Source organism: Phasianus colchicus, chromosome 1 (genome assembly GCF_987193195.1).
Source record: "Phasianus colchicus chromosome 1, bPhaCol1.hap1.1, whole genome shotgun sequence".
NCBI lineage: Eukaryota > Metazoa > Chordata > Aves > Galliformes > Phasianidae > Phasianus > Phasianus colchicus.
In genome coordinates, this window is record NC_143436.1 from 122770182 (window position 1) to 122796956 (window position 26775).

Genomic DNA, 26775 nt, shown 5'->3' on the forward strand with positions numbered 1-26775 from the left:
TTATATCTGAAAGACTCAGGTTTTATAGAAAATGTAACGTTGAAGTGAAATGGTTTTTTAAACGTGTTAGTTCTGAATTAAAACAACCTCTCCTCACCTAGAGACAAGAAAATTAAAAATACCGCTGAGTGATACATAAAAGAAAATGTTAATTTCCTCATTTTCTGGAAAGTTTATGGCTAGTATAAGTTCTTCATGTATACTGAAAAAAAAAAAAGGTGACAATCTTCCACAATTTCAGAACTACAGTTATGATTGACATCACAAACAATTCTGAATCTCTGCACTGCATGTACTGCATTAACACAAACAGCATTTATTATTACTAACAGACAAAGCACAACGTTGAAGAGCCACATGCCTGTGTATTCAGATCTTGAGGTATACACAAAACCATGATAATTTTAATTCTTTCAAATGAAGACAAACCGTGCTACTTTTATCTCCCAAATCAACAGTGAGAAATACATCAATTCACTTCATTACTTCTATCTTCCAAGGCAAATAACGTGGAAGAATTATGACAATTCCAAACGCTTCATTAAGCAGTAAAAGGAAACTAAACGCTATCAAAAAATATGAAACATTTTGAACAATTGAAAAAAAATTCAGAAAAAATCCGTGATTCTTGAAATAGCCATGCCTGTCTACAAACCCATTGGTTAACCTGTCCTCTCCTTTTCAGTCACACAATAATTACAACTTACATTGGAATATATTTGTATTTTGCACCTTTCTTTTTAATGTCACATTATTTGGGCACCATACCATTGCCTCTCATTGTTTTTAAAGCTCTCAGAATTTCTCTTCACAGTAATTTTCCCAACACTGAAGATCTTTGTCTCACGCTTCAACATCAAACGGATTTAATTCAAACTGAAAGAATACAAATACTTCTGCATTCACACTTTCAAATAAGAAATTTTAACCAAGTACGTAATTATACTTATTACATTTCAAGAGCACAAACTTAATTTGTATTGCATAACAATACCGGATTTTTTTCCAGCTTGCTAAAAAAAGTTAGAGGCGTTTCTTCCATGGAAATGTTAACCATAAAAATCTTGACACTCTCCTCACAGGAAATTGATTTTCTACAAAAACTTTGGAAAGGACCTGACTTGGGATTCCTGAACAAGCTATTGACATTCCATTTAGGTCTAAATCTACAACACGACTCACAGATGAGAGCACAGATGAGAGCGCAGGAAAAAAGATAAAGACGCATTGAACAAGTTGGAATCCTAACGAAACTTTGAGAATAAAAGTCCCAGATGAACAGAATGGATGATAACAAAACAAATGGTTTAAGAGTTTAACATGGGGATTTTTCTTTTGTTTTGTTTCAGTCTCCTTATTAAGTGTTCTGTAATTAAATTGTTTTCTGGTAATTCTGATCTTCTGTATGTTTTGAAAGTCATGTAAAATGGTCACCATCCAAACTAGCTTCCCCTAGTTCAGTACGTGGCTCATTTTTCAAGAAATGAATAAGAAACATTTCCTACTCAACAAGACATTTTCTGCGTAATCCTTTCATCCGAGAGGGGCTAGCTGTTGCAGGGTGCTGCCAATATTTCCAAAAAATTGTAAGCCAGACTCTCATAAATACAATCGTTTTTATGGTTCTCAGCCAACATTGCTTTCTGGGACAAAGAGCAATTGTGACCAAAGGACAAGGCCACAGCACTAGGAATGATGATTTTACAACTAGAATTAAACGAAAAGAAAGGGAGCAACACTGACAAACACACCATGCAATATAATTTCAATACTGTCTCAGTTCATCTGTAGGAACTGCAACGTCAGGTGTGCAAACTGGGTGAAACTAAGCTGTTCTTAGGAACGTGGAGGCGTGTTGGGCTGAATGATATTGGAGGCCTGTCAATAGATTTCTATGATTCTATGAAGCCTTCACAAACTCTTCACAGATTACCCCTTTGGGTGAGGGGGTGGTTCTGAGGAATTATGTCCATGGGGTCTCCACTCTTCTGCCCAATGACATCATTCCTGCTGAGGTGGGCTGACCTTGACTGGAAACCCAGCGGCTCTCTGTCACAGGCCATATCCAACAGGGGTAGCTCTGAGCCTCCTCTTTCAAAGGCGACTCCTGTGGCCACCTCACCACCAAAACCTTGCCACAGAAACCCAGCACAATACCAGTTTGCAATGTTAAAGTAAAAGGAAGAGTCAGCTTTAAAAGGGAGAGGATAATCTGTTCTTCACACCCTCCATAGATCAGCTATAAACAGCATGGCATTTAAAAAAAATCCTCAAATTAAAGATAAGGCAGCACTAGAGTATGTTGCCTACAGAAGCAATACAGTTTTCATTGCTAGGGATTAACAAATTGCTCAGGAATTATAAAGAAATAGGATTTTGCTGTAGAAGGGATCTAGAGATCACCTGAGGTCTTTCCACAGCTGTATTTCGTCCTGCTTCCACACAGATGATGCTGGTGTGACCACACTGCACCAAATCCCCTCCTCAGTGTTTTTCATAACCCATAAACTTTGGTTTCCATTTGGTTTGAAAGAAGGGCTGAGATGTCAGAGGGAGCGCATTTCCCAGGCTCTGATTTTCACACATCCTGTCAGGATTGCCTGTGCCATGGGAAGGCTGAAGCAGCTCAGCCCCTTCCCCCTGCTGACACAGCAGCCAGGTCACTAGCCAGAACAAGTGTGTTTCCGAGCCAGTTCACAATCATGCTGCCTGTGGCACATGAGAAGTGCTAGACGACACTCAGGCACTTGCCTTCTTCCTTGCTTTCACAAAGCAAGGAGCACAGAAAGATGGCTGGGGGGGACATTCTTAGGAGCTAGTTAAGATAAGTCTGTGGCCTCTGACCTCCATCTCAGGTGCTGTTTGATTAACAAACTACTGAAATATCACTAATTTCAAACAATATCTAATATCTATAAAATCTCAGATGTGCTTTCACTGGTTATCCAGCTGGTTATCCCTTCTTTTATTCCAATAATGGGCTGTTCCAGAAATTATCTTGCATTCTAAATAGTCCTCCAAACGTCACAAGCTAAAACACATTTTATGCATTTTAAAACTTCAAACACATTTACAAAGTCAGAAGGTATACAGTCAGGCAAAATATGGCTCAATTAATTTTGTTAAATATTCCTTTCTAAGACATAACATCAGCAGAAATGCTTCAGCAACGAGATGGCGTTGTTTGTTTTTTTAAAATTCCACTGGAAATAGTTGTGCATTTTTTGTGCAAGGAAGTACTTCCCTGCAATGCTTATACCTAAACATGTCTGTAATGGGAACTGGAAGATGAGGCAAACTTTCCTTTTAAGCTAAGAAAAAAACCCAGCAGAAATGTAATCTGCTCTGAACTCCATCCATGGAATGAGATATCACTTGGGGCACCAGAGAACCACAAGTCCATATGCCAAAGGACTGGGACTGCTTTCTCTGGGACCCAACAACAAAGGCTGGAAACATCAGGAGAAAACAAGGGTACAAAAGGAGCAGAAATAGAGCCACCACGTAATCTTCATCTTTCCAGAAGAAGAGTTAGAGGGAATTTATAGGATATAGAGGCAAACTGCCAAAGCAACACCAGGATCAATTTGGGCTGCCTACCTGCAGGTGCACAGGCATGGGACTCCTTACAAAGCACTGCATGAGCAAGAGTGCATGCAGACAGAACACAACGCTTGGCAAGCCTTCAGGGCACTGCACCAAACCTCTCCATAGCAATGGTATATTTAACAGCAGTAAAGATGAGAATCTAGCTCCAATGCATCAGTGTTGAAGCCCCTGCATTTTTCTTAATGCCAGAAAACTGAAGAAACCAAGGCAGCAACGGGATTCAGCTCTAGTTCCAAGGAAATTTTCTCACAGTGATACACTTTTACGAGACGTACAATTAAAAAAAGCCCTAAGCAAAGCTGACATAAAGAGCGAGAACGCATCCCTTCCGTTTCTTTCCCCACTATTTATTTATTTCCTGGCAGATGCAGAGAAGCGCTGAAGCAGCAGCTCCCTTGGCTCGTGGAGGCCGCCAGCTGGAACCCAGGGAACAAAGAGCAAGTGCAGGTGGAGCAGAGCGGGGAGGGCCGGGGGCAGGGAGGCACCAAAATAGCATCCCGGAGATGACACTGAGACCCATCTCCCCTTTGCCCCCCTCCCTACGTCCAAGCATGGTGAGTTTTAAAGTGCTCTTCTATAACCTCTCTTTCACCTCATGGCCAAACTACTATTTAAAAATAACACTGGATCCTAGAAAAAGCCACCCATGAGCAGCAGAACCAATGAATCTCAATTTCCTTTAGATTCTTGCCATGAAGTGGCATTCTCATTAATTCTTCGATGAGGCTAGGGAGATTTCCTTCAGAATGAAAATGGATGGGGTTTGCCTTTACCAAATCTCTTGTGTCTTTCACATAACTAAGGAAATTCATCTCGTCAAAGTCTCTTAATTTTCTGTGAAGTTTTACTGGCAATGAACAAATTCAAAAGCTAATACTGGGCTGAATTAACAGCATTATTGCAGAAGCCTCATTTATTTCAAAACCAGGCCATATTAACCTCAACCTATGACATGGGAAATTGGGAAATTTCAGATTACATTAAGAAAGATGAAGTGGAATCAGCAGTAATAAAGGAGACTATAACTCATTTTTATGCTAATTTTCAGCTGAAACCATGCAGTTATTTAGGAAATGGCAAGACCTTTCACGAAGACATGCCCATGGCCAGCCATATAATGGTAACCAAAGACTTAGTTGCTAAGTCATTCTCAGCAGAAGCTGAAAGTCTGAGTTAGATAAAGAGATGGAAGGCATGTTAAGCAAACTCCCCAGGGAGAGTTGAGAGGAAAGGTGCCTCCCCCAGAGAGTAGATTACACGTTCAGAAACTCATATATATCATCAGCCATTTAAGCATTCAAAAACTAGCAGATGTGAAATGCTGACCAAGTCTACCTTGGTATCTAATGAGACTGATGAATGTACACACAGGAATATAAATAGATTTCTTGTTCTGCTTGCAACCTTGGTAATAGATGAATTGCTCTCCCCGGGAGAAATGAACTGAATGTTCCTATTGCAGGTGAATATTTTCAATGTGATGCTTGTAGCAGTTGTCCCAGGTGGACCACAAGAAAATGCTGCATCAGCAAGAGTTAAACATATAACCAGGTAAAAACAGCACGGACGGACAAATATCTAACAGAACAGAAACATCAGCAGCAAGCCTAAATAAACATCTTATATATCACATTTCATGGGAAGGAAAAGTAATTTTAGTTCTAAATCCTTTAAGCTTTACTGCAGGGAAGTAGTTCTCTGTGGTAATGAGTATTAGTTAATGATTTGAATCCCCCTTTCCTTGAAACTACAGAACTCTGGTTGCTCTTTCAGTATAAAACTGCTACCATTTTACAGAAATAGTGACCATGGCTTAATTCAAAACAAAATAAAACTGCTGCACAAGGTTTCTTGGAGGAACTGATGTCTTGCAACAGACATCAGAAAAGAAAGTCAAATTTCAGATATTTAGAGTTGGTCCAAACGATTTGAGCACTTCAGACAAACTTAGTGAATCTCTGAGCTATATAAAGTCACATCGTTATTATGTCACACAACCAGAAAGCTCCATAGAAACTGAAAAATGTTGTTTTAGCCAATTTGACCATAGGATGGTCCTGCGACTACCTGTTTAAAGCACTTGATTTGCCAGCATTCTCTATATAGAAGTGAATCGGGAACGTGGAAAATTTCTTGTAATCCATTTATTTAAAAGTATCCCACATCTACAGTCCTTGACACACTGCTCCTCATCCTCTTCATTAAAATATGGCAAGCTCTCTCCTGTTTTGAAACTTAACTTACACTTGAGTGACTAGAAGGTTACTAGAATGACACAAATATCACCATGCCTATGTCAGCATAAATTTGGTTGATAAGTGAAATTTGCACTTAGCTCCAAATACTTTATACTGTACAGTGATTTTAAAAAAAGGAAAAAAAAAAAAGAGAAAAAAAGCTTTAAACACTTATCTTCTACTTTTGCTGTTTTGGATATTTCACCTACTAAGAGATATTTAAGATCTGCCCTTCAACATCTGAAGAGAGTACATCACCACAATTCCAGAGTGCCCCATTTTGTTGCAGGGCTTAAATTCAGGGGTTATATGGAAATAAAGCATCATGCTAGACTGAATTTAGAAGTCTTTCACACATATTCCCTACAAACAAGTATGTACATGGTTAAAAAAAAAATGCAGTTTTTTTTAAAAAGAGCTAATTAGCATTTCCATAAGAGAAATAGTCCTTTGGAGATTATCCTCCTCAAGGAGGACCCAGATGCAGATTAGTTCAAATAAGAGGTGTAATTACTGTGATACAGCTGAGAACAGAGAGAGAAAGAGAGCAGGTGACTGATAACTCAATGTAAATAACATTAAGAATTATTTCCCTGCTGAGAGCAGCGTTGCCTGGTGCTGCTGCTTCTTGTCCTGGAACAACACTTCTCCAGCCAGTTGTACTGTGTGGTACCAGGTGCTGGAGCACCATAACACAGAGGCTTTCATTTGAATTCCTTCCTCTCAAAACATTCAAAAAACTCCTTGAAAGGCATGACTCAATGGCTGTATTAGTTTCTAAGTAAAATATATATTCAGAATAATACTTTAATGCTATTTTTTTGTTTGTTTGTTTTAAAACAAAGCACTTAAGCATGGCTAGCAGCAGGTTACAAGCATCAAAAAACCCCAAGCATTTTATTTGATACAGTGGTATAATAGAAGGTGTAGAACACAGCCAAGGGCCTCTTCACTTCTGATTTTGGTGCCACCACACAAGAACCACAACCTAAAAACAAGATAAGATTTCAGCTCTGCAACTTTCTTGGTTTAGCCTTAAAAAGAAGAAACAGAAACAAAAAACAAATAACATCAACAAAAAAACCAACCATACTATTCATAGGCTTTTCATAGCACTGCTAAAGACTCTGCAGGAAGCTTCAGTAATGAGCATAATTTTAAATCTCATATTACCTCTCTTTAAAGGTTATCAGGTTCCACCCTGTTTCATGTTCTGTCTGCAGCAGACATTTGTATTTATAACCTGCTCATCACCATGATATTTACAGCTTCTAATAAAAACCAGAAACAAGCAGTTTCCTGGCTTCTGCCTTTTATTATTCAACAACAGAGAACAACAGTCATCAGTGATGTAGGGATTTATTTTTACCTACTGATCTTCTCCCAGACCAGATACTGTCCAACAGCACACACTGGCACCTGGCTGACCCTGCCAAGCCACAGCTTTGAGAAGGATTCTTTGCAGTCCTTCAACCTCTCCACCCTCGTGCTCACCTAATGCCTCCTCTTCTTGGAAGTTCTTGAAACTAGTTTTGCTTTGCCTGCTCTCTATGCTTTCTACCAAAAATGTAAGGGATCCCATGTAGGCATCAGAAGCACAGAAAGCTGTTGGAAGGCACAGACATCTCAGTTCCACTGCAGAAAGGAACCAGGTCAGTGACCAAGAAGTCGCTCCCCTTCATTTCAGAGAAAAATACAATTGCTCTGAAAATGCAGTACTTTCAGTTTTTTTCTTACTCTGTTTAAGAATGGAATTACTGTATTTTGAGTCCAAAGAAAAATGTTCAGGACCTCTTTTTTTTTTTTTTTTCTTTTACCATGAATGCTGAATTCAGAGTTTACAGAAGAGGATACTAGAATAGCAAGGAACACTGCTGTCTGCATGGGATATGTCTTCACTTCTGGGAACGAGAATCTGTTATTGACAACTCTGCACTGCAGATCTGATAGTCAACACTTGTGAGTCCTCCACCTTTCATAGGTGAAACAATACCAGCCAAACAAGAAAGGAGATGGAACATTCTGAGGGCAGCAGTACAAAGTTGCTAAAAATCACAACAGTTATTATCCACAACAAACAGATAAATTCTCTACAGCTAGATGGCAACAGTCAGGTCCAGTCATCTTGAACTCAACTAACTGAAAAAAAAAAAAAAGAAAATCTTGAGTTTCTTCCTAAAAGAACATTCAGATTTCAACGAGCTTTTCAAGATTCTGCTAAGAAATGAAATATTTTGCTCCAGGATACATTAATACAAAGGTACCACAGAATCTTATGGAAGCTCTAGTTTTAACAGTTCACACCCTTGCTCTCACAGTTCCTCACATCACACCTGTGGGGCACCACAAGCTGCTTGGCTACCATCAAGGCTACATCTAACAGCAAAAGTAGTCTAACCAACAGGTGGGACCAAGAGATGATGTGCACAAATGACCAACCAATCTCCTTTCCAAAACTTATCTATTTAAGATGCCAGTGCTTAAACACCTAAGCAGTTCTAAATAAAACCTTCCGATTTAGTTGAATAAATTATGGGGTTTTATATCTGTCCAAATCCACTTCTCTTGTGAAAGTTGTTCATGTTAGACTTTGCTTCAGAAGACTGCAAGAAATTCTGATGTTTTCTATGAAAATGTAATTCCAGGTTTTGTTCTGCTTTGCAGGCAAAAGGAGACTCTGCTAATACAGAGGAAAACAGAGACCCTGTGAGGTATTTTTGTCACAAACACAAACCACATGCAGTCTGTTATCTATCATTACTGTAATCACTTTTTTTTTTATTCCTAAAGAAAGCCTTTTTATACTGCATTTACAGCAGTGTGATTTCCTACACTTTATTGTATTTGGCACACTTCCTGAGTCCATTTCCCTAGCACATTGGGCAGGTAGTTCGAAAAGCAATGCAGTAAGCATCCAAGTATTACCCTCTTTAGTTATGCATTTATCATAATGAACATCACAGAAATTTACATCTTGTTTTACTGAGATGTACGAATTATTCTTGCGTGACTGAAGACTTGTGAAAAGACCTCTTAACTGAAAGCATTCAATTTTAGTTGACATCACCACTGCATATGGTATGTGAGCAGAGGATGCTTCCTGACCATTCTTGACCTCATTTTCCTATAGCTTGAATCAATAAGTCACAAGGAATAGCAGCTTCAAATTTCTGTCCCACGGCACTAAACTAAAGACTGAAATGATCATCATCTCAACCAACTCGCACTTGATGTGTCAAAATGCATCTCAGTCAGTGAGAACCTACTTGTCTGCATCTAAATCAAGCGTTCATCGTCCATTCAGCTGAAGAATGCAGGTCTTCAAAGAATCAACACTGGACATAGCCAAGGATTACATCATCTCTGTTGTCCAGGTGGACAAGCATGTGGTAGCACAACTAATGTCATTACTCGTATTGATTTTCTTTCCCTAGATAATAAAGGAAGTGAAAATTAGAACAATAAGATGTTCCTTATAAGAGCAGCGATCATTCCAAGAGGAAGGAAAGCAAAATAAATAAATATATAAATGACACTACTGAGCTGTTGTTGCTTCCTTTCCCATTTACTTTTATTTTGGCCTTCCAAACTATTGAGTGCTTCACCTTTTACTGCTGCACTCTTGTTACAGTTGGTAACAAAATAATTCTGACTGCATTTGTTAGCCCAGAGCTCCCATCCTGTTTTGCAGAAGATTAGACGCATTGTTTTATTCTGAAAGACCACGTATTGGCTTCCATAGGACATCAGTGCATAAATTATGCCAGAAGTAAAGAACGCATGAAATGTGAAACGCTACCTGTGCCAAAGCTGAGCTAATGTTTGCTGGTGTGGAAAGAGAGAATCCAAGAAGAGGGAAAAATAATAATAGTCTAAAAAGCTGATGCCAAAACCACTTGAAATATACAATAATAATAAACTAACACTACAGACATTTGCTATTGAAGGTGGAATTCAGCTTCATGATTCATACGGTACGAGCAAACAGACACTACGGGCCGTGTTCAGACAGCTTCAATCCAAGCTCAGCTGAGTGCATCCCATTAGCACACTTGAAATTTTCAGTGTCACCAAGCCAATGGGAATTCTGAGTTCTGGATTCAGTGTTTCAGGTTATGGCCCTGTTCAAGGGAGCAGTGCTTTGCCATCTCCTGTTACAGAAGAGGAGCGGTTGAGACGCAAGTCCAGATTGCACAGCTGTACAGATAGAAACAGGAGATACTGAAAGAATCATTTGCAGCTTTTTCAGATGGGGGAGATTGCTTGGGGCATTGGATGGAGGAAAAAAAAAAAAGAAAAAAAAAAAGTTCAAAAATAAAGAAGCAGAAGAAAACACTGGCTGAAAACATGCTCTGGTAACCAGGTTATTCACAGTTTCTCAAGTCTGTCAATTGCCAGCCACCTTGCTCCACACCGGGCACAACTGTAGCCATGCTCAGTAATTTACATTCATTAGGATGGCCACTGAATGATTCATTCAGGTACAAGAGATCATTTAACATGCAGTGTGGAGCCTTGCGTTAGTCCAAGCAAATCTCACTGCAGCTGGTGGGGCCTCACATCTCCCTGCCTGCCTCCTCGCTGCCTGATACACCACTCAGGTCACTTCCACTAGTGCAGACTTATGAACACAGCATGCAGGTTCTTGTTCACTGCTGGCAAAAAAAAATCACAGAACTGTAGGGGTTGGAAGGGACCTCCAGAGATCATTGAGTCCAACCCCCAGCAGGGGGGTTGCACAGCTCATGGCAGTGAGTGTGTTGAAAAAGAGTGCATTGCAGCTGAGAATTTGCTCTAACAAAGTCACTGTGCTCTTTGTATCTACTGCAGTTTCCACAGAAATAAACAGGAGGCATTACTTTCAGAGCAAGCCACGTAGGTAAAAGTCTATCTCATCAGTCATAGATACAATTTTTATTTATAAAGTATAATGATTTTTGTTTTATTAACAAATAGTATATTTAATGCCATTTAAGTAACTATATAGCATACTATATGTTTTAATTTTTATTTCTCAAGCAATTTGCTTTATGTCCTTTAATAGGAGATATCTTCCTGTGTAGGTATCATCTACCTGTGATCAACTCAGAGAAATCCAGAAGAAAACTAGATTCATTTAAAAATATGCAGACTATTTTCATTTGCTAGAAGATGAAAAGTGCCCATTTCTTATGTATACAAGCACTTGAGAGTTTACAAAAACATACTTTCTGTTTAAAATATTTTCACAAATAAAATATAATTTGCAGTTAGTGATTTCACTGATTACTTCTGCTCACTGCATCCTACGGACCACAGAACTAACAAATCTCATCCTCCCACAGGCTTCTACATCATTATTGCTCTGAGCTGCAGGAAACAACCAGGTTCTTACCAACAGAACTTGTATGCAGCAGTCAGTGAGCACTTGAAAAAAGAAAACCTTTACTGGAATTCCCTTTACTGGAAAGGAAGGCTGTTATTGCCCATGGTTGGTTTTCTAGTCCAGCAGCCTTTTGTAGTTAATTATCCACAACTCATACACTCAACTTTTGCAGACAATCATTTGAACTAGCATGCATTGCTTATTAATGTTTTATTTTACTATGCTGCTATGTGTAGACTTTGATACATCAAAGAATCATGCTTTACAAATAGCGTATCAAACATATTCCCCAAATCATCATATTTTAAATATAAATAGGTTATTTATCCCGATTTCTTGTCATAGAAATGCTCGTTCTGGCTTTTGTGAATCTGTCTTTGCTAAGTTTCAAGCTCTGCTAATTTCACACATCAACCCTGCACTAGAATGGCCCATGAAGCAGGTGAGTTCTCTATGTAACCCTTCCATTGCAGTGCAAATTGTGAACAGCATCAGCCAGTCCGCAGGTAAACATCTTAATCTGCAGCCACCTGCTGTCAGTATTACCACTGACTACTCAGTGAACCTACTGCTCTTGTATAAGTACCACGGCAAAAACACTTGTTTAAAAAAAAAAATTCTTCACCATCATTGCTTTGCTCTGCAGCACTCCCTCATGAAGAATGAAAGTTGTTCATTTTCATCCCAATTGATTCTCTTCCTAAATCCCTCTTACGCAGTTATTTAAATCACTGGCAGAGCAAAGCATTGTTTTACTGGAAAACAAACTGCTAAATTCATACTTGCTTGCAATGAAGTTTAATCAACAAGTCTACAGGCCTTGACCAGGTTGGGTCAGGAGGGTGGTGAGATTCTAGAACAGGTTGCCCAGTGAGGTTGTGAATGCCCCCTCCCTGGAAGCATTCAAGGCCAGGCTGGATGGGGCTTTGAGCAACCTGGTCTAAAGGGAGGTGTCCCTGCCTATAGCAGGGGGTTTGGAACTAATGAACTTAAAGGTTCCCTCCCAACCCAAACCATTCTATGATTCTATATCTGACCACTGATGGGAAGTCTACATCAAACAGGCTCAGAAGCCTCAGGTTTTACAGCATAACTTGAAACACACACAAGAAAGAACAGCCTCTATAGTTTCTTACTGTACATCACAACTGTGAGGCACTCCGAGCTACTAATCCTGTAAGTGACTGCTATGTGATAGTTTAAACTGGTAGACAGTTCAAAGATGTACTAGGAACACTGAATCGTTTTTAATGGAATATATGGTCAAGGTTGTTTCAGGTGAAGTTCTACCCTCTATCTCGGTACTATGTATATTTATACATATTTTTTATTTTTAATGGTTTTTTTTACATCTCCATTTGACACGTTCCTACACAGGTCTGCTTGAGACCTTAGGAATGCAATGACAATTTGGAGGACTGAGGCCAGAAGAACCAACACTGCAATGGCAGTTTTCCTTTCCTCTTCTTGCTGTAACACTTACAGAAAATTGCAGCTCCTCTTTGTTTCTTTCTGACTCAAAGATGTCAGCTGGATGCATTTGCTCCATGTGCACTCCTACCTAACACCTCTTTGACAGAGCTGGTGTTCTTCAGTCAGCTCAATCACACTTCCCATGCGGAATTCAGCATTAAGCTGTTTTCAGCGCTGGAGCAAAACAGCATGAATTTTACTTTTTGTCAAGTAACAATAAGTCCAGACTTTTCTCAATCAAAAAGCTCCTATTTTAACTGCCACAGTTCTTTTCCACCTAGGGAAAGCATTCTAAGCATACAGTTAATGCCACCCCAGCTATCACGCAGGTAGTAATTCATGCCTATGAAAAATAAATGATGGAAAAGTGAACCCTTGCTGGCATTTTTCCAATGAAAGAGCAAATAGCAGCTTAGCAACTCTTCCCCACCCCCCCTTTTTTTTTTTTTTAATCTATCCACACTTCTGCTTTTTGAACACAACAGGACAGTTAAACAATTCAGTGTAACTATAGAGACAGGTTACCACAAACACAAAATAACACACAGACCGTGCAGAGGAAAAGCAAGACCCCTGGTCTCAATTCTCCATTCACACAGAACTGGACGGAGAGGTCTAGCTAAAAAATGCAGCTCTGTGAAGCTTCCAAAGTCATACAATTAGTACTTGTCATCCTCAAAGCTCAAAATAACGCAGTTTGTTCATTTGTGGAGGAAAGAATGTGCTTTCTTAATAGAATTGGATCTCTGTGCTGATACTGCAAGCCCACAAATAAGACTACAGTTTATAAAGCAAGCATTAAAGATTCCATCAGACAACCAAATGAAAATTAATTAAGTCAGAAACTAATAACAAAGATAAGCAGTCCAGTGTAAAACTTGAGTCCTATCCTCCTGCTCCCTCACTTCCCAGAATCTTCACAGACCCACAGTAACACAGGCAAACAACAGAACTAGCATAAGCCATCTCTTCTTTGCTGATCAGCAGATGATAACTACACATAAAGCTCTATTTTACCTGAAATCCATGCAAACCTCTGTCCACTGGCATGTGGTACACAAAACAAATGCATTTGGGATCCATGGAGCCAACGAGCAGAGGCTGTACTCACTGAGGGCCAGCTTTAAAATGGGGTCACTCTTGAGTGCCCAAAATAGGACAAGGCACAACAGCCACTGTTGCCACCTGTGATGCTGGGATAGCTATATAGACTTAGGAGGGCTGGGACCCTCTGAAGGTGTCTGTCAGCCCCAGTCACATTGCAACCCTGTGCAGTGACAGCCTGCAGAAAGCACATTGTCCAGTCGCTACCATGCCCTCCCCAGTCATGCAAAGGGCTTTACATTTTTAATTCCAGCTGTAACTCCAATAATTTCTCTTGAACTGAACAAATTCTTGCTAGGTTCACTCCTTGGTCTTTTCTGTAAAGTCACTTCAATAGCTGCAGCCTCTGCTGTACTGTACAGCACAGCAGAAGAGCTGATTTTAACAAGCCTGTGTTTAACGAATCTGCATTCAAGCACTTCATTCTTAGCAAGACTCACAGCTCTTGGGTGCATACCATCTGCTCCTTCTGACCTGACTGCTCTTGGATTGTTTCCTATTTATTCGAGCACTTCCTCTTCTGGCACATTCCCTCACATTACGTATCTGCTCTCAACTACCTTACCAGTTTCATCTAAACAACCTCCTGCATCATGCCAACGAACCTCAAACCAAACTGAACACTGACTGTTGTTTAGGAGTACATGTCCTTGTTTTTCCCTACAGAAACTGCCACATTCAGCAGCAGCGCTCCTGCTTCCCTGTATCCACCTGATTTGTGTCTAGACTACAAACTGACAATGCATTTAAGGATGGCAGAAGACTTCCATTACTCAGCTCAACACCTTCCCCGTCAAAGAGAAATCTCTACCAAGACTGCATAACAATAAGCTCCTTCTTTCACAGAATCGTGGAATGGTTCGAGTTGGAAGGGACCCTTAAAGGCCATCCAAGTCCAACTCCCCTGCAATGAACAGGGACACCTACAGCTACATCAGGGTGCTCAGAGCCCCATCTAGCCTGACCTTGAATGTCTCCAGGGACGGGGCACATACCACCTCTCTGAACACATCTAACTGTTCTATCCCATTACTACCCAAATACAACGCCTTGAAGGCAACAGCACCACCTCAGCACTTTGCTGTGACACTGACCAGCTCTGAGAGCATGTGGATCAGTACAACCACTCTTCAGGGAATAACCATGAGGATGAAAATCTGTAAGCTGCACAACCGTAGCTCAGTGGGTTGGTAAGGATGTCAAGTCACCAAGCACTAGTTGTGGCAGATGGGGATTTTAAAAGGGCACGTTCTGTTTTAAGAAAACTTCCACAATCAACAATTATTTGAAAGAAATCACGTTATCTTAACCCGAGTGAGCTGCCACTGCCTAAAATGCACGTTCCCGTGCTAGTGAAAAAACAGATACCATGCACTGCTATGCCTTGTTCCCATAACTGTTAGAACAGTATACAGCTTTTTTAAAACAGAAACCATTCAATCGCAGTTTTGGAGAATAATAAAAGACACAAAACATTAGCTAATGTCTTGGGGAGAAAAAAGAAAGTTTTTCCTCATATCAGAAAGTTCACATTTACTCTTTTTCTCCCCCATTATGGTAATTTTTTCTTTCTTTTTTTTTTTTTAATTCAAGAAAATGTTAATAAGAGCACCTGACAGCAGCGGGCTTTAGGACAGGAGCTCCAGTCACAGACCGTGATTGATGCCATATAAACAAGACAGGGAGGGCAGGAAAGGGGAGAGAAACAGCCCAGGTCCCAGAGGCCTTATTATCCTGACGATTCCTGAAGCCAATTACAGATCTGTTTCCCAGTAACACTCACTTCACATCATAAACATACCTAGAAATAAGCTAAAATAGTGGCGGGAAAGGGGGAATAAAAGAAAACCCAGAACACTGAAAAAATGGCAATTCTAGGCTTAAGTCACAAATTTAAACACAAACAACCCACAAAGCAGACAGCGATAACACAGCAAGATTTACTCCGAAGTTAGGATAAGGACCTACATAGCAAAAATAAGAAGTGTTTTTCTACAGCTCTACGCCGAAGTCACACAAATCTGCTAACAGGGTTTTAACGCACTCCATAACTAAGCCTCGCTAATTGAAACTGGACTCCTAGTGCTGGCTCTGTGGGCAACCCCTGTTCTCTCCACAGAAGACGAAGGCCACGGTGCGACTCAAAGCAAAGCAAAGCAGCGCGGCTGCCGTTTGGGTTTGCGCGGCTGGTAAACAGCGAAGCGCGGACAAAAACACGCAGGAAGCATCCCCGCTTCCACCTGTGCCATAGGGATTTACGTAACACGGAGTCACGAAGAGACGGGCTGACAGCTCTCGGCAGAGCAGCGGAGTTCCGCTCCCTCCGGCCGCAGCCAGGTACCTTCGCGCTCCCGCCCAGCGCCGACACCGCTTCGTTCCGCACGGCAAATAAAGGCCGCCGAGAAACAACATCCCCGGCAGCACGTGAAACCTCCGGCCCGGCAGCGGGGCTTCCCTCCTCAACCCCGCGGGACTCCGGAGCTCCGCCGCAGCCCGCCGGCACGGGGCTCTCGGCGAGCACGGTGCCACAGCCGACGCACCGCGGTGCTGCGGGCTCCGATCCGCCCCTCGCTCACCCTCCTCGCGCCCTCGTTGCCCAGACCCACCTGGTGCAGCGTGTCCGGGGGCAGCTGCGAGGCCCGGAACAATTCCCCCACGCTGCTGCCCCCGGCGGCCGCCTCGGGGGGCGGGCAGCACCGCGAGAAGAGCTCCGAGTAGCGCTGTTGCTCGCTCTCGCTCAGAGGCACCAGCACGCCCGCGGCGGCCACGGCGGCGGCGGCGGGCCCCCCCGCCGGCCCCTGCTCCATGGCGGGGCAGAGCCGCTCGGCGGGCAGCGGGTGCCGAGCCGCCGGGGGAGGTGTGGCGGCGGCTGGCGGGCGGGAGGGAGGCGGGGCTGCGCCGCGACGGGAAGGTGGAAGCCGCGCCCCCTCCCGCCCCCCGCCCGGTGCGGGGCCGCAGCGCTTCGGGCTGTGCCGCCGTGCCGCAGGGCAGCGCCGCTACGGGAAGGCCGCCGGCCGGGGGCCGTGTGACTCTTTGGGCAGCGAGGGCACCGGCAGTCTCTCGCGAAGTGCCGGCTGCCGCTGGAGGTGCTGCCAGGGCGCAGTCGGGCGGTGTGATGCGCAGCCCTGCCAAAAAAGGACCTGGGGGTACTGGTGGATGGGAAGCTGGATGTGAGCCAGCAGTATGCCCTCGCGGCCCAGAAAGCCAACCGTACCCTGGGCTGCATCAAAAGAATTGTGCCCAGCAGGGTGAGGGAGGTTGATCCTGCTCCTCTGCTCTATACGATGATGAGGCCTCACCTGGAGTAATGTGTTCATATGTGGAGTCCTCAGTACAGTAGAGACATGGACCTGTTGGAACATTTCCAAAGAAGGAGAACAAAAGTGATCCAAGGGACAGAATACCTCTCCTACAAAGACAACTCTGAGAGAGCTGGGGCTGTTCAGCATCCTGGGGACACCTGGTAGCAGCCTTTCAGTATCTAAAGGGGAGCTGTAAGATCTTTCATCCCCCCTTCTTAGGGGATGGACTCTTTAGCAGAGTCTGTGATGACGGGACAACGGGAAATGCTTTCAAACTAAAAGAGGGGAGATTTAGATTGGATATAAAGAATAAGTTGTTACAGTAAGAGTGATGAGGCACTGGCACAGGTTGCCCAGAGAAGTGGTGGATGCCCTGTCCGTGTAGACACTCAAGGTCAGGCTGTATGGGGCTCTGAGCACCTGATGTGGCTGTAGGTGTCCCTGTTCATTGGCAGGGAAGTTGGACTAGATGGCCTTTAAGAATCCCTTCCAACTCAAACTGTTCTATGATTCTATGAAAATTACTTTATCCTTTCCACACCATGCAACTGTGCCTCCTAATCTGCACAAAACATGCAAACCTTTTTTATTCCTCTAATCTGCCATGAATACATGTGTCAATCTTCTCAGTGCTCAGAATGCTGCATGGTTGTGGTTTGCAGTTATTGCCAGCTGCATAGCTCATGATTATGATAAGAGTGTTAGGGGACTGTTAATGGGGAAATCTCTGTTCCCTTAGGGATAGTGGATGTTTTGCTGTGGTGTTTTGTCATTGTAAACATATTGTTTGGAAAGAGGGCAATTGTATCTCAGAAAATGAACCTGGAGCCCAAATTAGAAAACTCAGAATAACAACGTGAGTCCCCAGGAGAAGGTGCAGCAGAGCAAAGGCTGGGCTGCATCAGGGTTTCCAGGTTCTGTCAGGTACAAGATGCTGGTCAGAGGAAAGGGCACTAGCACTGTAGAGATGGCATGAGGCTTTACCTGACTACAGCGTGTTTAACAGCAGTCCTGTGAAATTAGATCCTATCTTCACATTAGCTGATGGAAAACAGCTGTCTAACAACTGAACTTGAACAAGACAGACAAAAAAAACCCAAAAAACTGACATTTTACATTTTCCTTTGACTGAAGATACTCACTGATAATTGACTAGCTCAGTATTTGTGCTGTTAACATCACAAATACTCCCTTCTATAGTACCTCAGCAGACACCAGTGGACCTTTGTCAGTGTGTTGGCCCCAGTTTCCCTAAGTTTTTCTGAGTTGGACCATGGCAGGAAAACACTGACAACACCCACTGCCACAAATCCTGCAGTCTGTCTTCCCACAGGCACACCTGTTACTGCAAACAGACACAGCTTTTTTATTTTTAATTTTTCCCTCTGGACAGTTTTTTCTTCTTCCTTGACCTGTGCGACTTGCATTCAGTTCTTCACACAACCCACTCTAATCAGAACAGACAGTGTGTCTGTGTTCGAAACTGGTGCTGTAGCCCCCAAGGACTGACCCTCGCAGGCTGAGGGGTGAGGCAGGGAAATCAGTGCCCCTTACTTCTGCATAAAGGATAGCACCATGATGCTGGGGCTGCCAGCAGTGTGCCTCCATTTCCTGTCTGTGCTGCAGTCCTTATGAGGGTACATAAGTTCAGACTGACAGATGCTCAGTGGTAACAGAAGCCGCACAAGTTGATAGGGAGATGTTGTAAACCTTCTTGTTTACAGGCAAATTGTGATGTCAGTATTGGCTACTATTTTTTTTTTTTTTTTATCACTGAGAAGCAATGCCCATCAGTAAATCAAAACAATGTAAGTATTTATTGTTTGCTGGAAAAAAATACTGTCAGTAATGTAAACTGGATTGAAATCTGACTTATCAAAGTATGCTTTAGATCTGTGTGTGGTCCTCCTTTCCTCCCCACCCAAATAACAACAGTGACTTTAGAAACAGCCAGCAGCAGCCCTACAAACAATTCCTTGATCAAGGGTGGGAGGGAGATGAAAGCATTATTAAAAGAAAAAAAAAAAAAAAAAAAAGAATGAAGTACTGCTTCAAAAGTTTTGATAATAGAAACTGTAGTAATTTTAGTAATATGTATGATAAGGGCTTTTTTTTCAGAATGAAATGGTCAGTATTAACAGTCACGTATAATACAACATATATAATCAACAGTAAAAAATCCATTCCAGTATGGGGGTCCTGGGAATATATATATATACATACACATATTTGAGCAGTGCAATCCAAAGGCCGAACACTAGAACATGTGCATTATTTCATTCATCTTAGGGCTCAGACCCTGCTAAGTGTGCCCTGGCCAAAAGGCACAAAACCTGTCTGACAGCTGCGTCCTGTTGACAGTGACAATGTTCCATGTGTCACTGGGCGAAGCTTCAGATACACGAGAAAATGTTTGGCTGGAAAACTGTCATTTTCCCAGATCAGCTCGAGTGAATCTCACCCATTGTTACTAATAACAATTCTTTTTAGTTGCTTTCTTTGCAAAATGAGTAAAGGCTTTGGTGACAAGCAGCTGGTTGCACAGGTTTCACGCCCATTGCTTCAAGCATGCTTGGAACATAATTGACAGCCTTGGAGATTCATGTATCAATTTAGCGTGTAAATACTCTTGCTGAGAGTACAGATCCTTTATTATTCTTCACGTTGCTGCTTGCTTGAAGATGTGCTATCTCTAAGAAAATAAGGATAAACGGTTAGTGGACCATAAAATTTGATTCCCTGTCTTCCAGCTTGTTAGTGCCTCTAATGCATGAAAAACACAGGAGAAATAGCACCTATTTCCTAGCTTTGACCTATTCAGTGTTTTCAAGAATTGAATGGCATTATAAGTGAGAACTGCCTTCTCTGAGCAGACTGTGGGAGATGAGCTTCATGTCAGTTTTTTCAGTAAGCAACTGAGAACCATAGAGCACCGCAGAAAATAACAATCGAGCTCATAAAATATTTGACAAATATCCAAATATTTATTGTCTGGGTGGAGAGGGAATGAGGAAAAGAGGACCACACACAGATCCAAACCATACTTAAATAAGTCAAATTTCAGTCTGGTTTACCTAAGGGACATTATTATTTTTTTTCCAGCAAACCATAAATACTTACATTGTGCTGATTTACTGTTGTGTGAGGTTCCTTAGTTACGGGAAAGTTTTGAAAACTTACAATGATATCACAACTAGCTATGTTTAGAATAGTCGTTTTACAAAGTCTTTTTACAAACACTAAGGCACGTGGTGTGAGCTTCAGTGGCACCAGACTAAGCCCATGCACACTTCTCTATAACGTCAATGCCAGAAATAGGACACTGCTTTTCAACAACTTTCCAGGAAAGTAGAACCTCGTTTCCATCAAAGCCCCTGGTAGTTTATTTCTTTTAAAATATGGGCTCCATTTGAAATTGAAAAACATAGTATTTTAGGTGCACATCCACTATAATTTGGGTTTCGTTTTGAAAGATTGTCCACTTCCTTTTATGTCCCGTAGATGCACGAGGTCACTCAACAAACCAAGCATTAGAAACAGTGGTTCCTCTATAGTTTAACACAGGAATTTCACAAGGCCTCCAGCAGCAATCCATGCATGTGGTTCCCACTAGAATGCACTACACCTTTCCACACTGCAGGGCAATATTTCCTACAGATCTTATCAGCAGCAGCTTGAAATCCTGGGCCAAGAAGTGCTACTCGAGGAAGGCGTACACATCCCTGGAAGTCACATGCAGGAAAACACAAATAAATAGGAGGGACTCACAACTCTCTTTGCTCACAGACGCGAGTTAAAAGATTTGCCTTGCAGAATAACCACAGAAAAGGAGGGAGGCACGTGTCAGGTGTAAGGGTGATAACAAGAGCGTAGATTATAATTAAAGAACATTTCTCAGTGCTTGGTGAGGTGGCTTAATGTTCCATCACCTGTTTCTTTTAACAAACTGTTACTGGCACTCATGGTCCTGAGTGCATCGTCATCGCAGAATGGCACAGAGACATTATTACAATGAAGCCTCTAATGCAAAGCAAAACGTTTGTTTTCTATTTGAAGAAGTATTAATTAAATAAAAAGCCACTGCATGTTTAGTCCTCTGTGTGTTATTCAAATAACTGACCTCTCAAAAACTTTGCCTTAAGACTTGGGAAAAAAAAAAAATCCAAGAAGTGCTGAGTTATGAGATAACCTACTGACCAAAAAGGGCTTTCAATGCTGCTACTGCAGAATCATGCTTCATGTGCAGCTTTGACCTAAGGAAAACAGTGTGACCTGAAGAAAATAATATGCTCTGTTACATTTTAACAGAGCAAGTAGTCCACCTAGTCCTCTAGTTAATTCACAAACTCAGTGTAAAACACAAACAGATCAGCTGCAAAGTGCTACAGCTTCTATTATGACCACTGATAGTGGGGGCAAGCAACAAGAAATTATATTTACTACCAATTTTCCCAGACCAAACACAGCTACAATAATGTCTTTGCAATTGCAGCAAGCGTTGTTGCAGGCATTTTTTGCAGGAACATGCACTGTGCCATAAAGCTTGTAACCTGCATGTGGCAAATCTCTTCATTCAGCATCAGCTTTAGAAAGGGTGCACTTGTACTGCATTGTGCATTATGCAAAAGCTGCTATCACTGACACTCTATCTGCAATGCAATTGCAGCCTTTGGTGCAGCTCCAGCCACCAGGGCCTCGCTCCATCCTTCACAGCATTGTGCCCAGGTCTCATTACCTTTTCATATCCTCTCCCCAGGGCAGGGCCTGTTTGCGGTAAGGGCCAGGGGCTGGGCAGCCATGGCTGGTGGGGCAAGCTGGGTGGTGAGGCTTAGCTGCAGGGCTGTTGTGCCTTGATAAGAGCCTCCTCTTCCTCTTCCTCCTCCTCCTTCCCCTCAAGCTAACAACAGGTACTGGAGATATGGCTTTCGGAGGAAAGAGTCCCAAGCTGCATTCATATGGATCTGGCACTGCTTCTCAGCACAGGAGAAATTTTTATTGGTTTCCAGAGCAGAGACAGACTCTGACCATCAAAACCCTTACAGGCACATACAGGAGACAGCACAGAGAAGATAGCATAGACAGCAGCTGGGCTGTTAGCCCAAACAGCCTTCATCACCAGCATGTTCATGGTCAGCAATCAGCAAGAAGGGGAAGGTGCCACAGAGGTAAACCGTTGCCCTTTTCCTGTGTGAAAGGCAGAGTTGCAGAGCTGCCCATGAGACATTCCATATGGGCAAGAGAGCTTCACCTGCACCACAGTGAAGGCAGAGCATTAAGTGGTTTGTGGCATATCCCCAGAAGCTTTTCTCCTGTTGAAGACACTTGCAGTATAAGGCAAAATGCTCTTTCATATCCCTCTTCAAGCACTTTTTCCTGCTTACAGACTCCAAGAAGGAATACAACTAGCTGGCCAGCACATCACATAGTACTGCCAGCTAGGTTCCTCACTTAATGACCTTTGCTGCAGCTACAACAGCTTCCCACACAGAATATCACAAATATCCCAAGTTGGAAGGTACCCACAAGGATCATGGAGTCCAACCCCTGGCTCCACACAGCATCACCCAAAACCGAACCCAATGTCCGAAAGTGCTGTCCAGACGCTCCTTGAACTCTGACACTCAGGGCCATGCCCACAGCCCTGTGCATCGCGTTCCATGCCCACCGCCCTGTGGTGCAGCCCCTTTCCCTGAGCCCCAGCTGCCCTCCCCTGACACAGCTCCATGCCGTTCCCTCGGGCCCTGTCGCTGTCACACAGAGCAGAGCTCAGAGCTGCTCCTCTGCTCCCTCTCATCTATTCTTCATTTGCAGAAATAGCTTGTACTTCTTGCAATGTATTTGTTGAAAATCCTTTGCAGATTTGCTATTGAGGTATCTAAAGCTGGGATTTAAAGTAGGAACAGGACTGAGCCTGAAATATAGGCCAGTCTCCGCGTGTATACATACTTTTTATGTTACTGAGCCAACATTATGTTGATCATTATAGAAAATCTTATTTTTTTAGTTACATGCATTCTCACTGCCAGTACTGAGTAGCAAAGATTAATATTGTTAAGATACTATTTGTGTCACTGTTCATGTGTTCTTCATTTTGTCCCACGTAAGAATTCCAGGCAATTGACAGCTGACTCTGTTATTCACTATATAGGGATTAGATATTAAATCTCATCATGGCAGAGAGGGAAGGTGCGTATGAGGAGGATCAATTACATTCTTGAGACTTGGGATTTTCTCTTAGTGAGATTAAGAAGGATACAGTACCCTTCCTACTTTTGCTGTATTTGCCACACAATCCTGCCAACATTTTTTTTAGTAGTACAAATAAAATATTTATAATCTTACAGCTGTCTTTTGAGATATGGACAATGTTCGCAGGGCATTCGGATGCTCTGGAAGGGTAATGGGGAGCATGAAGGACTAGTAGGCAGAAGGTAATTAAACCTGAGTAACCTGAGTTGTCATGACAGTAACTAACAGGAAATAAGTTGGTGGAAACAGAACCTGATTACAAGCTTCAGAAGTTATCCCGTGCAAACGACCCACCCACCACACAGCTTCATTCAGAGACCTCTGGGAGGAGCCACACTAGCTTGCTCACAAACTGAAGCTGTACAGATACCTGTGCCAAGGTGACGAGCTCAGATGAAGAATAATAGCAAAATTGCCTTTCTGGAATCCAAACTATGACCTGTGAATAGCATTGGGCCTGGCTGTTGTGGCACAGCTGCTGTTTGGTGCTAGCTACAGGTTTTCTACTACTGCTTAGCATTGTGTCACACAGCTGTCCATCAGGAAGGGAATGCACAGAAGTGCGGGGACACAGCACCCTCAAGGAGAGCTCTGTCTAGGTGGGAGAATAGTCAATGGCATAGCAAGAAGGACAGGTCAGGGTTTAGAAGCCATCTCTTGAATAGAGATAGAGGTCATCTCTTGAATAAAAGAAGAAAAAAGCATCTCCAGGCTCGCTCTCTCCTCTTTCATACCCCTTCTTTGAATGATTAATCTCACAGCTCCCTGTCCTGGCTACAGGCAACCTGAGAACTTTCCGTATTAGATTTAGATTAGATATTAGGAGGAAGCTTTTCACACAGAGAGTGGTGACGCACTGGAACAGGTTGCCCAAGGAGGTTGTGGATGCCCCATCCCTGGAGGCATTCAAGGCCAGGCTGGATGTGGCTCTGGGCAGCCTGGTCCGCTGGTTGGCACATTGCAGGGGGGTTGAAACTAGATGATTAAAGTGGACTCTTTCAACCCAGGCCATTCTATGATTCTGTGACTCTATCATCACTCTATCATCCCTCCATTGTCCTCCTTGCCAGACTTAACACTATGAGCCATATCTTCCCTTTCTATACTTTTGTCTGCAACTTATATGGGAACCTTCCCATTATTTCCCCTCCTTGTAACTGACTTGAAGATGCTTTCCCTCTTTGTAGCTGACAGAGAACTCTCTTCATTTCTGTCAGGGGATATAGCCCCTCGGACTAGAAAATCCTGCTTCTGTGCCCGAGGGCATCATTTGGAATCTATGGTTGATGCCACCTTTTAATATTCAGCTCTAAATTGTGGAAGATTTGTAACACTGGAGATTAGCCAGGCAAAAACAAGAAGGAAAGATGGCCTGTCTCAAAGGATCTCTAACACAGGAGTGCAGGGGGCTGAGGCTCTGTGCTGTACCCAAGCTTGCTGCTTGCATGCAATGCCTGGCTGCATCCTGCACCTCCCCTCGCTACATACCACTGCAGAACAACCCAATGGATGTAGCCTTTCCTGTTTACTCTTCTGAGTGTGGTAAATCAACCTCTCCTGGCCCATGTATTAGAAAAAAAACAATTGGAACTTGGCCACAGGATGTCCAGCTACTCTCTTGCACTCAGTCAGACATTTTACAAACATTTCCTACAACAATGCTTCAATTATGCTCATATTGCTATTGCAAACTCTGATGTTCCGGTGTAATATCACTGTGGTGAAACTTGGGATTATCCCACTCTAATTTTTTAGGGCTCTATGCACAGCTAGAGACAAAAGATTTTCCAAAACATTGCCATTCTAAACTAAAGCTCTTAGGGACGTCTGGTGTTTTTACTTTAGCATTCAATCCAGTTGGGCAGTATCCACATTGAGTAGTAGGAAACAATAAAGGGATCTGAAGAAACCACAGAATCATTTTGAAGTAGAACAGCTGAGAAGTGAAGCCCCCATTACAGGATCCCAGACTGAGATGCACAGTGAACATGCGCCCTCTTTTTTCTAGCAATATGTGTTAGAGCAGTTGTGCTTTTAAACATTGTTGTACTTTCCACACAGATTAAATAACATACATTTAGCAAGCCTTGACCTTTCTAAAACTATGGATAGTTTAAGGCAGGAACTCATTATAAATTAATGAGTGTATTTGCTCAAGGAGTAACTGATTTAAAGGAAAAATATTTGCTCAAAGTCATGGGGTTTATTTTTCTGTTCCTTGCTGCCAATTTATTTTTCATTTTGGTCATTCAACATAAACAAGTTAGATTTTTTGAACTCTGTATCCTGTTACAGAAGAGTTAATTAATTCCTAGAAATGTTTATGCCATTGATTTCATATTTATTAACTTGGAATATTGGGATAAAGCAATATGGAAAGTTTATAAAGTATGAATGTCTACAGTCAAAACAAAAGTATGGCTATACTGATTGGGGGGAGTAATTTTACTATGTCTTGTATCTTAATTAATTCTTTCTTGTGTCAACTATGCACAGACAGGTATCTGACCCTGAGGGCCAGATCTCTTTGTATTTGCTTGAGTTTAAAATCCCTGAAAGAATACTGAACTTCCACTGCCCATAGTTGCAAAGTTAAGCATGTGCAGGATAATGGCCTAAGTATTTACACTAAGATGTCTATCTTATTGTAAAGATCTGCAATAAAAAAGTGTGCCAGATGAGGCTCTATCTCAAACACTGAATTATAATTTTCTACTTTACGAAAAGTCATCATTATCTAAAAAGCCAAAAACTTGTCCAGTGATAGGAAACAGCATGGAAAGAAAATGAAATAAAAGGAAAGGAGAATGCTAAAAGAAATAGCTAAACTGGATGACTGCATGTAAGTATTGCAAACTTCTTCAAAATTTAAAGAACATAAATTTTTCAGCTTCCAGACCAATGTTATGTCTAAGTTATCCACAGTAAACACATTTCAGCAAAAGGAACTAAGATGATGGTGTTCTACGGAATATTAGAGATGCTTGAAATCTGCAGCACAAACCCAATCTCTCAGGGACATTCAGTGAACAGATGTTCAGAGGCAGTCTGATGCCTGGAGTACTTACAAACTAAAGCCGTATGAGAAATGTCATAGCTGCCAATGTTCTCAAGAAAGACATTTTATTCTGTGGATGTTTTAAAGGTCAGCTCCAGAAATCTTCGACGATCCCATAGATTCAGAAATATCTAGTATCTTATTCTGAGAACTCTCATAAGGGAGCTGCAGATGAAAAGTAATTCAGTTAACAGCATTCCTAATTAAAATAATAATTCTGTAAGAAGTGGAGTTTTATGAAGTGTGGTTTTCCCACAGTTCTTCCTTGTCTTAGACTGCTGTGGGGGGCCTGCTTTGCAGGGGGGTTGGACTTAATGATCTCTGGAGGTCCCTTCCAGCCCCTACAATTCTGTGATTCTGTCTGGATTCTTGGGTGCC

At 42.2% G+C, this 26775-nt stretch overlaps 1 protein-coding gene across 3 annotated transcripts in view; it reads right to left on the minus strand.

The window, feature by feature from the left end:
* Positions 1-16604, minus strand: part of REPS2 (RALBP1 associated Eps domain containing 2) — a 97689-nt gene extending 81085 nt beyond the window's left edge. For all 3 annotated transcript variants that reach the window (XM_031596050.2, XM_090125097.1, XM_090125084.1), the window contains exon 1: positions 16395-16604. In XM_031596050.2, coding sequence (XP_031451910.2) covers positions 16395-16595 — 201 coding nt within the window. In that variant the 5' untranslated portion in view covers positions 16596-16604. The remainder of the gene's footprint in view (positions 1-16394) is intronic.
* Positions 16605-26775: the final 10171 nt, after the last annotated feature.